Below are 19,375 nucleotides of genomic sequence, written 5' to 3'. Positions count from 1 at the left end.
GGGTGTGATCTGAGCAAGGGCGCAGGAAGTAGAGGGGTAGGAAGTACATAGGGGCCATTGTCCCATCACTTCACACCCCTTGCTCAATTTTTGCGTCACAGCTGGTGTGATCCCATCGCAGGATGGTTCCTAAATTTTTTCTTCCTTTGTTTTGTTTTGTTTTTTTGGCTGACTACCCATTAACATTTGAACTAACCTATTTACAATAGGACTATCAGTCAGTGATTGAGGTTGTATAAGGGATCAGGCAAGAGCTGCGTGGTTGTAGCTGTGCTCTTGACAACAAGAGGTATTGCATGCAAATATACAGTATAGCAATCGTCTCTTTACAGTTATTGTAATACATAGGTCATGGCATTTATATTGGATGGGAAAAAACCATGTCAAATTATTTGTCTTGGTAGTCAAACAGTTTGGTGTAAAGGGAATCTCTGGGTCTTAGAATCAGGTTGTCCTCAAATTAAATCCAGCAAACTGTAGAGGGTAGAAAAGACCGAGGCAAACATTGATTATTTTCCTTAAAATGATTTGTGATCTCACTCACAAAGTTTGTCACAACTACAAGATACCAATGCATTACTGCCTCTACAAAGTCTCCCTCTCGCTAATGGAGAGATACAGAGACACAAAGAGAGAATGAGAGAGTGAGAGCATGAAAAACATAGTAAGAGAGAGAGAGACAGCGAGCTGAGAGGAGTAACAGCTCATGAATCATCATTGCCCGCTGGACGTCTGGCTCAGTTGCCTGGCCTGCCCTTTGTGTGGCCTTGGCACACCGCGCTGACGCAGAGCGCTCTGACCTTTGACCTCGTCATAAAAGACCTCCTAAGGGGCGTTGGCGGATGGCCACCAAGCTAATGAAGCCACTCGTTAGCCGCCATCACTGACTGCAAAAATCCCCCTAATAACTGCAACCTCAGTGGGCCTTTGTGAAATTTATACCAGTTTGCAGAGGTGACAGTCGTTGACTATGTTGTGAAACGCCTCAAGTGGGCCCCACTGACATCACACACTGTGTTCATGTGCAAATGTGTGTGTACATTGTTTGCTTTGTGTGTGTGTGTGTGTGTGTGTGTGTGTGTGTGTGTGTGTACAGTGTGACTGTGAATTTACTGTATATTTGCCTCTGTGATTATGTGGGCGTGTGTGTGACATTCTGAGGCAGACTGCTTCCTGGGCTATGGCGACACACACGCAGCCGGGTCCCAGGGTTGAGCGGGGGTCGGGTAATAACCAAACAATGATGTGCTTTATGGGTAATAACGCAGATCATCCCCATCCTCCGAGACCCCTGCCCCAAGACATTTAGGCACACTGAATGTTAAGTACGGTCACATTCTTGCTGTGTCTGTCCTTTGTGCTGACTGTCTGCCGTCTTTCCCGACAGATCGAGAATGTGGACGCCTGCCTCAGTTTCCTGGACGCCAGAGGAGTGAATGTACAAGGGCTCTCTGCAGAAGGTAGGAAGAATAAACAATACGTAATTCAAGGCCTCATTAAACTCCTAATTCCATCAGTGGAGTGGCAGTAGAAGGATCTCCCTGTTGTATTTCTAGACCTGGAAAATTCAGTTTGGCTCCAGCACCACCCAACTTTCTGTGGGTAGATTTCCATTTATTCCCAGTACCAAATATCTTATAACTAGTTAAATCCTATTTCTATGGCATACTATTAAACTTCACAGCAATGGAATTTACCACGTTGGTATCATGACAGCTTGCACAGTCTCTCCAGATTTCACTATGGCAGTGTAGGCAATCATTAGGGCATCAAAATGGATTGTGGGAGGATAAGAACTCCAGTGAGGGATTCGCCTCCTGATCATCAAGATATACAGCAGATGGCTTATATGACAGCCATGAATACTGCAGTGCTCTGTACTGAAGGAGTGCTTGCTAAATTGAATGATAAGCTCAAATTGTTTCACAAGGCCAGCGCTAAAAGGACAATTCTAAGCTATCTGTTATTGCTTTGTTGCCACTTTTTTAATTTTGACCCTGCATGACAAACCAAAGATTCCCTAAAAGTTTGTAAATTAATCCAACAGTTTACATCAGTGTTTCACTGCATGCAAAGACCTACTGGTTGTTTCTAATTTTTGTTGTTGTAGCGTACACCTGACATGCCCTACATTAAGACATAGGCAAGATACAGTACTGTCCTATTAAGACCATTTCAAATGCGTTTTAACAACCAAAAACACCTATTTACATTTTTGTGACCATGATTTTTGTTCAGATAATCCAGTTGGTTATTAAATGTTCTATTTAGCTTAAAGATTCTCTGTGTAACCCTTAGAAAACCCAGTGTGCAGCATTTGTATATTATATTTGCTATAAGTGTACTGTTCATTTTATCGGCTATTGTAGTTTGATTTTAATTTTACATTTTCAAACTGAACTGAACTAAACGATCAGAATAACTTTAGCTTGCTGTTTTTAAATCACTCCATCAGCCAACTCCACGAAGCAAAGGACAACAGATTCACATTTAGCAAGCGTAAACCCTGGCACCGGGGGTCTGATACCTGACCATCCCCTGCCGGATCAGCATACTTATTGTTGCTGTTACACAGGACAGCCACCAAGTGTGGGTTCATCTCTGGGCCATTGCTGCAAAATGTATAACGGCAACAGAGCATGTGTGAACTCGGTTTGTTTGTTGATCTTAGCTGACTCCATTTCTAAGCTAATGTTAACTAATTTTGCACACTTTCTAACACACACACACACACACACACACACACACACACACACACACACACACACACACACACACACACACACACACACACACAAACAAACACACATATACACACAAAAATTCAAAAATCCTAAAAATTGGAGATACATTGCTTTCACCGAACATGTATAATGTGAAAAAAAAAACAACTTCTCTTTTACTGGAGCTTTAACAATATGCAGGCTGTCCTCGTTCACTGTTTGATCATGTTCGTGTCCCGACCAAAACCTTTTTTCTAACCCCTAACCAGTTCGTTTTGATGCCTAACCCTAGCCATCTTCTTTTCTTGCCCAAACTTAAACCGGTCACATGACAATAGTTCCAGTTCCTAAATCTAACTGACAACTTCTGTTACTTAAACATAACGGTTGCTCTCCACTTTCAGTCACAGTTTAATGGCATTAAAAATAATGACATATTTCATAAGATACCATACTAGCCTGTTGATGAGAATATGTTGCCATATGTCAACCCTGAGAAATGGGTGGAGTACCTTGATGCTATAAACATGCAGGCTTGCACAGAAAACAACAGGCACGGATGTTTTGAAGCTTATTATACACCTCTGCCTTTTATTTACTTGCTACACCATCAGTCATCACATCACTCTTGATTTAAAAATGACAGTTTCCATATCAACATGTTGACAATGTTTTCTAAAAAGGAGTGATGTGAGAACTATTTGGTTGAGAAAACCCATTCTTCCTTATTAGATTTGTCTATAGAACCCCATACCTACAGCTACAAGCATGTCTCCAGCTGTTATTTAGGACCGGTGCTGCTCCAGACCCCATGTTGTTTCTGCTCCCCTTTAAACATTAACGAGGCATGCGCCCTTGACCTCCCCATCAGCAGAAATAGTCTGGAAGCCTGACACACTGACCGACCGCTCTAAATTCTGTGCCCCCCACTACAGTACTAAAAACAGCAAAGTGACTCGCTAGACCTGGAATTTCAAAGATGGCCTGTAAATAAATGGGCTATTGGGTTACTCTGTCCACCACTGTTGCTGCTGCGTTTCATCACACCCTTCACTCAGTCCAACTTTCTCTCCCTTACCCGCTGCCTTTTTCAGCCTTGTTCTCTGACTCCACATGTGCTGTGTATGTTTGCAAGCTGAATTAGATGGCCATGTTTTCCCTCTCATGTCTAATTAAATCAGTGCCTCCCAAATTCTCTTGGCTGCCATATGCAGTCTTTATTATCTTTTACAAGGCGTGGGTTTAATAAACAAAGTGGAATGTTTGATGTGCATACAGGCACAGGATTTTTTTTTCCCTGAGAGAGCCTACGTATTGTAATAACCCCTCTAGAAGTCCCCTTGCATCTCTCTGGTGGGAGGCTGTAGACCGAAGTTCCAGAAAAAGTTTGTAGAGTGTTATGTTTTCCCCTCAGACGTTTCTGCTAAGGGACATTATAGGTCATAATGAAAACAAGGCAGGTGTTTTTTTTTTCAATACAAGAAAAGAAAATAACGCTAAAGAGAAGTTGTCATTGTGAGCCTGCATCTAGCTCCAAGGACTGCTCTGCACAAGTACAGCAGACTGTCTCTGGACTCCAAAGCTCCACCAACCTAAACTCACATTTGACCCTTCAGCACAAAAAAAAAAGTTGTCAAAACCAAAAAAAAAAAAAGGTTTTACTACTTCAAATGTGATACTTATCCACAGGAAGTTCAGTGTACCGATGCCCTGTCATAAAAAGCAGGTGCAAAGCTCCAAAACACACATTTCCTGCAGATGATAATGGGTTACAGTGAGGGGTCCTTACAGCACCTCTTAAAAGCTGAGACCAAAGCAGAACAGGCTCTTATTGGAAGTAGTGCTACCTACAGAATGACCTGCTCACAACTATAAAGTCAATCCTGCTTGATCTCAGTGATTGCATTTAAAAAAAAAAGAGTCTGATTTCATTGGTTACTATGCTGGGTCAGCAAGGGGTACACACTTATTCTCTGACCAGAAGGTCAAGCCCAGGGCGAGTGTATAACCTATCCTTTCCGGCTGCAAAAAAATGGCTGACTGTAATAGTGTGGATGGAAATCTCTAGCCATCTAGGATTCAATTCTGATTTTCTCACTGTGAAACTACCGGCAACTTTTAAAACTTTGTAATGATCCATAATTCAAATAAACAGATCAGTTTACTTCCATTATCTTTTATTAATACAATATCAGTAACAGATGGAAAGACATAATAGCGTGTCTGCAGCAGCATCCTTATAGTAAATTAACACATACTTCAGCATGCTGTCATTCACTTGATAGCATAAACAAACTATCCATCTGCGGTTGCTCACGCTCAGCCATCTTCACCAAATCTCAAGATGTAGCGTAGTTCAGAACGTAAACACGGCACACGTGTTTTAACATCCGATTAGTTCAGCCCTTAAGGAAGGTAAGGCCCGGCCTTTTTGTTAGGATGAGGCAATCATAATGTCGACATAATAGATTTCCACTTATTGACTTTTCTGCGTCAAGACATAATCTTTCAAGGAATGATTGCAATGCATAAATTGATCAGTGCCATTGCATACAGAGTCAATGCAAAGATGTGAATAGGCCAAAATCTTCAGCAGGCGATGCAAACAACACAATTGGTGTGATGCAAGATTTGAATTTTGTGCAAGTTGAAATATTTAAACTCAGATTACACAAATGACATGAATAATGCAGCACAAAACGAAATCATGTGTCCAAACTGATTTCCCTCCTACCCATAAGAACTGTAGCCTAGAGAAAATTTGGAGAAGTTTGCCAAGCGACTGAACCAATCAGCGTTGGTTTTGAGGCGAGTTGAAGCGTTTGTTCAGTGTCAACAACATGGCAGCTTCTTCAGATGAGATGAGCACAGCTACCGAGCAAGCCGCTCTCTAACTCTTTTTTGTCTGTGATCCTTCTGTTGGAATATGGACCGGGCACCTGCAATTGTGTCTTTTATCCGTAAATTTGCATTACACAAACGATAAATATCCTTTACCGACATGTTGTTTACTTTCTGAGCTTTGCCTCAACGCCCAATGTGATATGCTTTTGTTGATCTGATTGGTAGATTTGGCCCGTATGTTGGTGATAGATAGATACTTTATCCAATCAGCAACCAGTATTTCAGCCGCTTCCCAAAAGAAGGATTCTAACTGGGCTACAAAACAAAACATAGCATTGGAACAATAGTTGTTTAAAACTTAATTGGGGACTAATAAAAGTCAAACAAAGAAATCAGAACTAAGTTTACACAGAGAAGCAGAGGGCAGCAGCATAAGTGAGGGCATAACCATAGAAAGACTTGCCTGGGAATTAAACCCAAGAAAGGTTGAATAAGTAGGTAAAAACAGAATATATACTTTAGTCACATAGTCGTATTTTTCCTCTTCTTCATATTACCCAACCATGCTTCAACCTTTCCTTCACCTCTTCCAAATTCCTGTGTGACTCATGACATAACTGAATAACAAGAAAACAATAGAATGAAACCACATCAACACTTAAAAGTCCTCCAGAGGCAAAGGCACATTTTCACTGAGCGTGGGCCAAGCAGAAACCCTTGTCTTCTAGACTGACTGGCAAGAGCCCTCCTGCTTTTGAGGGGATGAAAAGTCAGTGTATAGCTGACAGCAATGTCTAAAGGGAGCTTTAGTAATGTCCTATGGCTGTGTCAAGGAACCCAGCGATCCTTTTCTCATCACTTTTTTATCCAAACGTCCCCAAAACTATCAGAAAGTTTGAAAAAGGTGCCATAGAAAAGAGACGACACCTTTTGAGAGTTTTATAATACATTTGATAAGTTTTATAATACACACTTACGGAGCTTCGAGTAGATGGCAAGGTGAGTTGCAGACAGATGATGGGGAGGCAATAAATATCTGAAATGTTTGTGTCTCTCCTACATCATGGAAGAAAAAGTCAGTTTGGTGCTCTTTTGTCTGTGTTGCCTGGAAGAGTGCTTGAAGTTTGGGCAGCAAATAATTTTATGCTGCAACTTCTTAAAGTCCCTTTTAATGCATTAATCCTACATGCATCCTACTTTACAACTGCAGATAAATCTCCTTCCAACATTGTGCATCAACACCAAAATTATCACAAGATAAAGCAGCTGTTGGCTGAGAACAACCCTGTTCATATACTACTACTTTACTTTGGCTGACACATTTTGTAGATTGTTTTATATCAATGTAATGACGAAATGTTTATACTGAACATTGGGCTTTAACTTTCTCTTACTTTTTTGTACAGTGCGTTCGTACAATTGCGTCATATCCGATTCAACAAACACTCCTAAATTCAGAGAAGTGTGTGTACCATTGTTTGCGTATATTACCATAATTCAAGCTCCAGTAATATAATATAAGGCTCTGTGTCCTGCCTCATATGTCCTATATTAAAACAAATTCAAAATACAAGAAAATTGGTTAATGTGGAAAGTTCTCCTAAATGCTAATTTAAGCTACTTAAGAAATAATCTATCAGTTGATTTTGAAGTGTTTTAGTTGCCCAACCTGAACCACATGTATAAGACTGCAGCAGAGGACAAGCTAATGGATCGAGTGATGTTAGAAGAAGTTGTATCGTTGTTGAACTGTCTCCCATGAGATGGTATCAGGACCAAATTCTTTTACTTTAACTTGTAGAAAGTGTCTTTTACTTTCTTACATTAAACAAAACAGCATATGTTCATGTGTTTAAAATTTGCTCCCGGCTTCAGTAAGACAGTAATACTCAAATGTGCTGTTCTGTTCTGTTCTGACCTTGACCTTGAGGGCAACTTCCCTTATGAAATAGATGAAGTATTATTCTTCCTCGTGTCCTCATCGTTATCATTTCTGTTATTTTAACCAGTTGCCACCAGTTTTAGTCCACAGTGGCTCTTTCAGGGCCTGAATCAGCAACATTGTCTGTCCCTGAAGCACACAAAACACTGCTGTTGAGACACTAAGGCCCAGTATAAATTACCACCTCTGGGTGTTAGAAAATGGAAAACACCCCCAGGAGATTAATCTTCTCCAACTTGCACAGTTTTCAAAGAGCATACTGCAGCCATGGATGGCTGGGGAGAACGTTTGAGCCTCACCAAATTGAAAAATGGAGTAAAAAACCCTGCGTCAGCCACTACTAGCCTTCCTGCGCCTCTGTGTGCCAGCTCTCACTGAGGGTTTGATATGAAAAGTCCATTTCACAAATGGGTGCGTTAGCCACAGTGATCAATTCTTCCGCCTCTGTGACTTGCTGAATCCCACATCAGCTGTGTGTGAAGGAGTCTGTGAGAGATGCATTTGCTTGAGTCTTGTCTGAGATGAACTGTTGAGGATAAGATGAACACCCCAGAAAAAGATGATTATTGATTGGGATTGCTGTTTCCAGCTCTGAATATTTAAAAGGTAGTTTGTCTGCAGGGCTACGCTTTCTCAGAGTTTAAAAACAGGAATAAAATCTCTTTTTTTTCACATACATTAGTTTGTTTTCAATATTAATGAATTTTGGATGATTTTCATTTTCTTTTGCCTTTATCTGTGCTGTTGTTTTCTAGCTGATTTTTAGTTTTCATAATTTAACACACACGTCACTGTCCCACTACTGTAGCTACCACCAGCACCTGTAGATACAGTTCCTCATTATATGAACTGTACAGAACTGAAAGTTCCTCTTGTATATTTTGGGCTGTTTGGCCTCAGACCTGTCCTCACACCAGGCAGTTAAACACCAGCCCAGAAGTTCCCATGCTGAGCTTCACTTCTGAACCAGCTGTGTGCTAGCAGATGCTTTAGTCTGGATCTATGACAACTGGTTCTTCCTGTGAGTTGTGGCCTAAACGATTCCTATACAGAGTAAGTGTAACCTCATGCTGAATAAAATTAAATGCTATGAATCTGCATATTATATACAGTACATCACTATCTCCTGTCGTTAAAGCCAGTGTATAATTACTCTTATAAAACTTCTTGCTGCACAACAGCTGCACTTGAGCTCTATCCCCAAGTGGCTTTTTTGGAAAAAAGTCAGCATATGTTCACTTTACAGTGTTTGAAAGATACAATAAATGATCTGGAAAATATTCATTTTTATCGTCACAGCACGCTGCTTTAGTTCTAGACAAATGAAAATAAAAGTCCTGCACTATTTTCACTTGCAAAAAAGGCTTATCCCACGAAAATATTTTGTTCTACCGGAGGGCAGATGCAGAATATGGAGCTGTATAGCCCTACATAGTAGTAATGCATGGATTCAAGATCAATTCACTACCACTTTAAGTTAAGTACCATAGCACTTAATAGCTCTTGTTCCCGTTTTGTCCCTACAGAGATCAGGAATGGCAACCTAAAGAGCATCCTGGGCCTCTTCTTCATCCTGTCGCGCTACAAGCAGCAGCAGCAGCAACAGCAGCAGTACTACCAGTCCCTGGTGGAGCTCAGCCAGCAGACCAGCAGCAGCACCACACCGTCCGCCAGCAGCCTCAAAACGCAAGAGATGCAGTCCAGGTACGTTATGCTCCAGATACCCGTATTTCAGTAATTTTGGGCTGGTTTGGGTCTCATGCTGGGCAGATGTAGACTAGAGTCGCAGAAGCAAGCTAACGTCACTGGTTTGAATTAGTGGACCAATTATTTTTTAGGATCTATGCTGGAATAGAGGTTGACTGATTTACCGCTTTTGGATGCTTAATTAGGTCCAGTTAGAACTTTTGTAAACAGGAATTTGTTGGATATGACCACCTCTCAAGTGCAAAATGAATAACAGCCTTCATGGAAAATGTTTCTCATTATAGCTTCTGCTGCATCTCCAAGAGTCAAGAGTCAAACTGGCTGACAGCAGAGGAAGAGAATTTACATTAGATTTACATTTTGAATGCAGTACTAGCATCTGATTATAGGGGAATATGTTATTCTATCTCTGGCTGAGAGATACATTAGAAGATTGATACGACTATCATATTTATCTGTTAAAAGTAAGGACTGCAAGCCTGGCTATGTCTGATGGTGATCCACCAGTGGTCGAGTTGTGAGTCGAGATTGTGGATAATATTTATATTATATTAATAGGTTTTGACAAAGAAGAATAACGAGTGGAATAGATAAGACAACCTCTCTTGTCTCAGCCTCGCCGCCAGATTTTTTGTTCCCTATTGTATTTTTCTGCAAACTAAAGTAACCTTGATATTGAATTTTTTTGGCACCCTTAAGTATCTGTATGTATCAAACTCTGTACTTTCATCCAAGAGACCAGGGTTTGTGTCCCAGTCATGTCCTGTCCAATGTGAACGTGAAATTTTATGTCAGAGTTACACACACACACACACACACACACACACACACACACACACACACACACACATGCACGCACACACAGGCACATACTAAATTTACTTAACCCAGACCCCAATCTTTTCATAAACCTCACCATGTAGTTTTGATGCCTAGACCCAACCATGTTAGCCTGGCATCACCGGACTCATCACAATAGCGCATTAGTCTGGGCCCTGTCAGTTCATTTTTAGATTTCCAAGTGGTATTATCAGCGGTCTGAGGCAAAATGCGTCTGTACGCAATTGGATAGACCTACAACCAGTCAGAGGCATAAAACAAATAGGCTATAGGAAAATAGGAAAATAGGAAATAGTCAGTACAGTAAGAGAATATTGAGTCATATTGGATTAGCGCTGTCTAGGACTTTCTTTAGCCTGATAAATGGCGCTGAACCGACCTGCAGACTGGATGGTGATGCTGTTAGTGATCTTCTCTTTCCCCTGGTTTACTGGTCTATCCTGAGTCTGACAATCTTACAGGACTGCAACACTACATCTGTAGTGAGATAAGGAATGGTGAGATGCCCTTAGTTTAGTAGTCGTAGGTTTACAATGTGAGGAAGTTTATGAGGTACGTTATATTATGAAGACATGCATTGTACAGTAGAAGTGTTGGCAAACAGGCAGCTTAGCAGTAAAAGGCAGTAACAGCAAAGGAGGCCTGACTTTGTGATGTAAATAGCCACAGCATCTAAAGGAAGGTCTGACATCCCAGATATGAGCAGCATTCCCCTTGACCAGATCAAGTTACTGCACGGCCGCTCTGTTTAGCAGTTTTGTGTGTGTGTGTGTGTGTGTGTGTGTGTGTGTGTGTGTGTGTGTGTGTGTGTGTGTGTGTGTGCGTGCGTGCATGCATGCTTATATGCATGTATCGGTGTATTTAGAATAAATGCAATAAGAGCAGTTAGTCTTAGCACTTGATGAGGGGGTGCACGAGTAAGATGATATTGTCAAGCGCTTTAGCTTCACTCTGTTTGGACGAGTTAGGAGGTGGTAGCAATTGGGTCACTTTATAAGATGTGTGTGTGTGTGTGTGTGTGTGTGCTTGTGTGTGTGTGAGGTTATTAGGGACACAGCTGCCTCCCATTCCCACACCCCTGCCAACCCCCCACCCCCCCCACACACAACAGGTGGAGAGCGCTGTCACACACACATACACTGAACAATAGAGTTTGAGGATGAAGAACACCGCTGCATCAGTTCGGCAAAGCACGTTTGCCAAACCAACACACACACACACAAACACATACACACACACTGATAAATCCATTACAGTGGTTCCCCATCATAAAATATGTCTGATAACAATTGGTGGGTTGCTTTTTAAGGGATTATTGATGAGATGTTCGAAGGCTCCAATAAGAAGTAGAACATAAATTCAAGGAGGAAGGTCAATCTTTGAGAAGTGGTTCCGATAATTTCCAAATAGGCCCTCTGCCCTCGCTGTCCGCGGCTCCGAGTAATGTCTTATTCCCCTGTGCTGGAGTTAATCACCTCTGAATGCTGAAGGCCACAGTGGAGGTCAGAGGATCACTCCATGTCTTTCAGTGATAAACTAAGCCATTAAATTGTGAGTTTTGGGGGAATGTCTGGGCTAGTCGATCTCTTTCTGTGGCTCAGGAGAGTCTGAAAATGTGCAGAGAATAAATTTGAAGGGAAGACAATCAGGGAAAGCATATTGTCATGTATATAATCACACATAGATGTGTGAAGGAGGTTAACTTGGCCTGACATCCCTTAGTGTGTATGGTGGGACACTGGGCAGAATAAGCCAGATGACTGAGTAGTGAATTGTGAGTCAGACATGAGTGTTGCATCCTGTGCTGTTGCTAGTACACTTGTACAATCAGGTTTTTATGGAACGCTCGTATTGTGGAATGCAATGTTATTACAGTACTTTTAGTATATATTTGTGAAGGAAAAATTCACCCTAAACTGATTCTGTAAAGCCTTCCCCTCTTAAAAGCCTCTGAGTCACTGTGAGGTCAGTCATTACAAACATTACAAAGCTGCAGTCAAACATCATTTAAAGCCCCAGAACTTCATTCTAAATGCAGATCATAGAGTTTCAGGCTGACTTTTGGGGAAAATGTGTATAAAAGGATGCACAAGACGTAAATATTCCAGTTTGATGGAATGATGCAGCCATAAAATCTAATGTTGGGTTTGAATATTTAACTTGTAAAATAATGGAACAAGCTGATAGACCATATATATTATGCTGTCTGAGCGTTTCCAACCGCAAAGTTATTTAAGAGTAAATAAAAGGCTGGGGGTTAACAGGTAAACAACCCTTGATTATGCTTTTTTGAAACCTGTTTTGTTGTTTCTACAGAGCTCAGGCACAGTACAGTTCAGAATTACAGGAGAGAAAACCAGTTCCTTTTTGTCTTTTACTTGTGTTTATATCATAATCTGAGGCAAAATGCAGTTTGCTGATTTCTTTTTTTAAATGAGACGATAACAAAAGGCTTGAGATATACTGTAGAAAAATTCTGTATGTTGCTTCATTCTTGTCAGGAGTGAAGTTTAATCCTAGCTGCAGGATAATGTATGGTGCTTGTCTCACCTAGACTGTGTAGAATTGAGTTTATCTGAAGAATCCAAAGTAGCTTCAAACTTCGTTTGATGTTTAACTTTGCTTTCTCTGGCCTTTTCTAACGTACTTTCTATTCCAAATTATTTTAAAGATCTGTAATGTTCCTTTTGTTCGAGGCTTCGTGCCTGGATGCTGCACAGACTACTCTTTCTTTTCAACCACCTTTGGAAACACTGAAATGTAATTAAATGTGTTCATAAAAAGATCCTTTTCTAATTCTAATTCCTGTAAGCCCTAGCCGACCCTGAAGATATAAGATAACACAAAAGAAGGGATGCTTTGAATTAAAAAATGTAAAGCCTTTTGAATGATCAAATTATCGGTCTCACAGATTTACACAGACAAAGACACATGCACTCCTACACACATTTAGCCTACTGCAAATTTACAGTTGTGATATGGGGAGCTTTCTATAGACAGCACCTGCTGGCCTGACTGGTGTCTCTAGGGCAGGGGATGGGATGTGTGTATGTATCTGTGTTTGTGTGAATGTGTGTGTGATTGTGTGTGTGTGTGTATGTCCGAGGGGAACTCCCCATTGGACAGTTAGCGACAGCCCGGAGCCACGGGAGGTTTTCAGAGCTTTAGAAGGCAGGGGGGCCCGGGCCTGGCAGGGCACAGCAAACCCTCCCTCTTTAACTCACCATGTCCCGGGGAGAACAAGCAGAACCCCTGGTCTGGCGCTCCTCACGCCTGCCTACAGCCGTGTCTCGCGACAGGAAGAGCCGTTTGCCCTATGGGAGAGCCATCAACCTGGCAAAGCCCGACTCGACTCCTAGGTACAGTTTTAGCTTGTGCGGTTTGTGTGTGTGTGGGGCTGGTAGCACCAAGGCAATAGAGTTTGGATGTTTCTGGAAAACACATTGTGATATGAGGAGGATGGATTAGTGATAGTGGCATCATGAACTTGTAACTGATTTGGTTTCACTTATGTTTGTGTTTGTTATTCTGGACTGCCAGACATTATGGATTTATTACAGGTTGTTGATACATAGTTATGGATATGAATAATGTCTTGTTCGTGAGAAGTTTAAGTCAAAGTAATTCAATAATCTTGTCTGTTGTGTGTTTTATGAGTGAGTATGACACAATAAAAGCCTGACAAAAGCTATTGTAACCTTTTTTCTAGTTTAGTTAGGTAACAATCTGCTTGATTCATTGCAGTGTGGGAATACTTTGCTTTCTACTGTATCGGAAGAATGTTCTTTAACACTTGCTATGAAGACCACATCTGTGGTGTATTGTAATGGTATTCATACTTAAATATTAAGCATTCAAAATGCATCATGACACACATAGTACCTTCTGATGCTCTATACCAACAGTCATGAAATATAATAGATGTGAATTATAATGATTACTAGTGTCTTATTGATACAATCAGCTGTAGTATGGACTCATAGTATGCTGTAATAGTCCATGCAGTATCATAAATTATCCTTGTGTGTGTGTGTGTGTTTTTGATGCATCTATATATAATAATATATTCGATTGTCGGTGGCAAGTAAAGTCTAATGCATTTCCATGCATTTGAAATAATATATGTGGCACAAAGAGACCTTGAGTTGATTGCTGAGGTGTGTCTACGTTAGTATATGTAGTAATAATGTATTTTAAGCCCCATCAGTCAACCTCTTATTTATAACTAGTCAAGAGCACCCATAAGACACTTGAACTTATAAGTCATCATAAGCACATCTATGATGATTTATGACTGTTAATATATAGACCATCTGAAAGCATTATGAGCAGTATAAATGCATGAGAATTCATTATGAATGCCGTCATAATGCACTTTAGATGCGGCCTTGTTAGAAAGAGGAACTGAATGGTCTAATCCGAAAAAAAAAACACTAAAATATTTTTCCAAACATGGGGCCTGGTATAGCTGTGCAAATAATTACTGTTATGTTTGAGAAGAAAGTAGGTAGGGGCATTTTGCTGGTAAAGCAATATAAAAACCCCTACGGAGAAGGTCAGGCGGATGGCTGGGCGTACAAATCATCTCACATTGACACTAGACATGCCGCTGTTTGCATCCGATCGCTTACTTACAGTCAATGTTTCTTTTAAGCAAGTACTTGTTGGATGGTTGAGCTTCAGAAAGTTCTGACATCCCTGAAGCCGTGTTTGAACATCTCTCAAGCTCTGTTTTCATTCTTGACACAACTACTCATGACAAATAATAAGTGTGTTGTTTAGGTTGCAATTTGTGGTTTAGGTTGCAATTTGAATGCAAGAACATAAACTTGTACTGTACCGTTAATGCATGCAATTTCCATATTAAGCATCTACAGGTAGCTGCTAAATGCAACATGCTGCCACATTACAAGCATCAATTTACAGTAGACATTGAGTTGACTGTGTCACTTGCTCGTATAATTGGCTTCATGTGAGTCTGCATCCAAGCAACAATGCCAGAAGTAGCTGCTCTAAGAGTGTTGATTGGCCACTCAACAGGCCACGTCAGACAGACCTGGCTTTGGACACGAAGGTCAGATGGCATCTCATAACCTGCTGTCATCCCGTTGGCCTGAGTGCCTGAGCGCATGCCGTGTTGGATCTCAAACCCATCCGTTTGTTTCTAGCCTCAGGGCTGCGGCTACAATCAAGCTGAAACTGATATTACTCACATTTAACAGGACGGCGAAGGCATCCAATATCGCTTGCATTTGCGCCGCAGTGTCGTGGACTATTAAACGGAGGCCCTGCTGATGTATGTTGTATTGGATAAAAAGTGACAGACTACACCCCCCGACCCCTTCTCCTCTTTCCCACCACCCCACCCACTTTCCCCAGTCCTAGATCCTTCACTCATGTGTTCTAGTGTCTCTTTTTCCACACTGGAAAGATCTTAAATGCTGTGGTTTGGATAAGAACTCCAGGCGGGGGACTCTATACCATTGCCTTCATGTTTCACTGCATTTTATAAAGCTAGAGGTGGGGGGAGGGGGTCAGGATGGGTCTGGTGGTGGAAAAATACACCACAGCACTGCAGACCTTTATTTTACTGTCATACAACAGGCGGCTGCTCTTACGTGAACTGCACTCAGTTGCCTTTGTTGCCTTAAAGATAACCCTTGTTTGTCCGTGCTGCCCCGCACTGCACTCCTACTCGGAATATGAACAAAAAAGAAAAAGACAGAAAGAAAGCAACACTTTACTTAGGGAGGAATGTGATGCACACATTTAAGCTTGACCTTTTATATGTTTTGTACATTGAAAAGCTGAAAAGCGTTTTAGAGTGCAACAGGCTCCATTCATCTCTGTCTAAGCTTGTCCTGTGTGTGTGCTTAGTGCCATTTAGCCTATTTGATAGCGCACAAAACACACTACTGGGAGATGAAATGTGTTGGAGGCCGTGGGGTGGTTGGAAAATGAAGATCATATTTAGCTGCCAGACATATTTAACCGATGCGTCATGTATCATATAGTTCAGTTGATACCAAGGTTCTATAATGGGAAACTACCCCGAACTTGTTTCTCCTCTGTTCTTCTGCCTGCTCAGGAGCTTGTTAGCATAACCCCGCATCATGAAAACCTGCAAGGTCACAATTACAAATGTACAGTGACTCTGCACTTTAGCACAAGTGGTTTAAAAGTTAGGTGAATTGTCCACAGGGAAAGGTGTAAATAGAGGAAGACTGTGTGTGTGTGTGTGTGTGTGTGTGTGTGTGTGTGTGTGTGTGTGTGTGTGTGTGTGTGTGTGTGTGTGTGTGTGTGTGTGTGTGTGTGTGTGTGTGTGTGTGTGTGTGCGTGTGTGTGTGTGTGTGTGTGTGTGCGTGAGAGAGAGAGAGCATCATTCTGCAGTATTTGTGAAATGCACATGAGCCTGCTGTGAATGTGTGTGTTACAGAGAATGGGACACACTCTTAGAGAGTTAAACAGCTAATTAAATTTTGCTCACCACCTTATAAGATATTTCTCGACATCTCTGAACAAAGCATTAAATGTCACACTGTTGCTCTGAGACGGCTGATTTGATTTTACAGAATGATGACATTTATTCAAGACATCGACTGAAAATCACCTCAGCAAGGCCTGTAACTTCTTTAGTCGTTGCCATATTTGTACTTGTACCATATTGCTTATCATACCGATTGCTGATGGTATATCCGGTTGTGTAATTGCTTCAATATGATAATTAATATATGGATGGGCAATATATCAATATCATATTGATATTGTGATATGAGACTAGATGTCTTTTCCTAATTTTTAATGCTGCATTACATTGAAGTGATGTCATTTACTGAACTTAGCCAACTGTTCTATTAATTACCTTTACCCACTTAGTCATTACATCCACATTACTGATGATTATCAAAAATATCATTGTGATAGCACTTACAGCCAACCCTACAATATAGTTGCAGTATTGATATCGAGGTATCTGGTCAAAAATATTGTGATATGATTAATTTTCTCCATATCACCTTGCCCTAAAATTAATAATAACATATTTCTAATTTCTGGTCCCTGTGATAATTTTCCACTCAAAGCAATATGATGACTGATACCATTGCTTCTCTAGTTATTTTGACTCTGACTGAAATGTGTGAAATGCTAAATGTAAAATTCTGCTAGCATTTGTTCATATTCAGTTCAATGCAAAGTTGAGAGCTGCACACTAAAGGTCGACAGAGCAGAAAATATGATGTGATGACTGCAGTACGTCACTCAGCCGCCCAGTATAGGTAGTTTATTGTCCAGTTTCACTCCCCAACGCCAAACCATCAGCCCACAATCACAAAACAGAGAACAAGTTGTTCCTCATTGTCATTAAAGAAGGACTTCTAAACAGACTGCTGGTGTCTGTTGCTTCCTCTGCCCTCCAGTTGAAGCTCAAGTGCTTTGGTCAGTGCAGAGGACAGTTTTAACACAGTCGTTCAACTCCTCAAGAGGAACTGTTTGGAAACCTCAAGTTTCTGTCTGTGGTCAGCCTGTGGCAGGTATGAATAAAAGTTTGAAATTGTGGTGTTTTTTTGTAAACTGATTTGTTTGTAATGTGTAAAATGCGAGAAAGTATTGTTTCCAGTATTCAGTAGAAGGGGGGCTTTGCTAGTTGCTAACTTGTCCAACTTACTTTTGTCTGAGTTATTTAATGCTCTATTATGCTAGCTGGGAGGTGCAGTCAGCATTGTGTTTTGTTCTAAAATTTAAAACTTATCTTATGTCAAGTTAGTGTGACCAAACTGTGAGTTTACAACTTCCGCTTCTACTTTGTTAGCAACAATTTCCCTGTGGTCGTTTTCATTGTTCTTTAATGTGCAGTGGTTCTTATTTCTGTAAGTCTGTTAGGCTAATAATGATCGCACCCATTAGCTAAGCCAGCCACAACACTGCCTGCAATATATTTAGTTTTTTTATGTTTGGTCTGTTTGTGTGTGAATACTTAGCTCATAAAAATGTAGTTTTAGTAGTTTTCTTTGTGAGTGAAACGATAGAAGAAAAGGCAACTTGTTTAATGCAGCATTAAGCTAGCCGAGGCATAGTTAGCAAAAGATTTTTCTTTCCTCATTGGAGGTTAAAAAGTGAGTGAAAATGATTATTTAGGGGCTTGTTATATGTATGAAAACATATGTCTCGCTGATAGAGGGGCTTTGAATGGAGGCTCTGTTCACTCAGTTTTACAGTGAGAGACACTCACATGGTTCGCAGTCACACAGTTCACACAGGGCAAAACTCAACATTCACACACAGGAATAAACAACAGCCCTGCCACCTGGCCTTCGACTTTTCATTGTTTACAGGGTGTACGCGTCATGATTAAAGGCATCGCTTTGTTCATAAAGCACTCTACAAGTAGCTTAACTACTTCCTGTCAACACACAAATAGAGAAGCAGCCAGCGTTAATTCTCGTCTCCATGGATGACTAACACTGAGTGTTGGGTTATAAACTATGACTGGTGCTGTGGGTATTTCCTTCGCCTTTGCCTCGTGAGTTGTGTGTCTTGGGGTTTTCTCATAAGAAGCCACCACGAAAATGATTGTGAAAGTTTTAGAGCTGTTTTTTGTCAGCAGGCCTACAGTATGAATGTATTGAGAGATGTTATCATCATTAGTCATATGTTTGTGGTAATAAACATATGTGAGCCATCTCGTTAAAAAAAAAAAAATTGCACTAGTGTTGTACAGTACAGCATGTACTATATGTGTCTCTTTTCTCTCCCTGGTTATCTCCGCTGAATGCGTCCTCTCACACACGTTATTACATTAAAGCATGGATTAAGAAAAGTCCCGCAAGACGCTGGTCTCATTCCTCCTCTAACTGTGTTAACAGTCCGTCTGTCATCTTCTCTGCTCTCTTTTCAGTCTCACAGCACGATATGCAAGTCCTCCAGGCCACAGTGGAATAGGGTCACCGCAGAAGAAAAACACAAGGTAAATATGTCAAATACTTCATAGTTTTGGTTCTTCGATTTTTAAATCTTTATTTAAAGTTCTGTACACTGAGCATTCATGGTTTTCAGTGTTTTTTCATGACCATTGCCTTAAAAAGTTTGTCCATTTCTTTAATGTCCTCATGTTTTTGTGATACTGGGTTACCAGCTATGGGAGGTCAAAGGTCAGGGTCAGCTAGAAAGCAGCTGGTATACATTCAGTGTTTTGCTCGAGGATACTTGAGCTTGGATCAGATGTGTCTCATGGCAGCTTTCAACAGTGCCTCATAGTGAAAAGGCGGTCTCTCTTAATGTGCTAAATATTCATTCTAATATATCCTATGACCTTTTCAGC

The 19,375-nt window shown here is 40.9% G+C and overlaps 1 protein-coding gene across 7 annotated transcripts in view; it reads left to right on the top strand.

Annotated features, from left to right (window-relative positions):
* Positions 1–19,375, top strand: part of nav3 (neuron navigator 3) — a gene marked incomplete at its 5' end in the record, with an annotated part of 204,596 nt that overhangs the window by 77,987 nt on the left and 107,234 nt on the right. For all 7 annotated transcript variants that reach the window (XM_083935402.1, XM_083935401.1, XM_083935398.1 and 4 more), the window contains 3 exons: positions 1,388–1,460; positions 9,036–9,213; positions 18,953–19,021. In XM_083935402.1, coding sequence (XP_083791528.1) covers positions 1,388–1,460; positions 9,036–9,213; positions 18,953–19,021 — 320 coding nt within the window. The remainder of the gene's footprint in view (positions 1–1,387; positions 1,461–9,035; positions 9,214–18,952; positions 19,022–19,375) is intronic.

Source organism: Echiichthys vipera (assembly GCF_963691815.1).
Source record: "Echiichthys vipera genome assembly, chromosome: 20".
NCBI classification, from domain to species: Eukaryota; Metazoa; Chordata; class Actinopteri; order Perciformes; family Trachinidae; genus Echiichthys; species Echiichthys vipera.
This window is presented reverse-complemented; position numbering and strand designations above follow the sequence as displayed.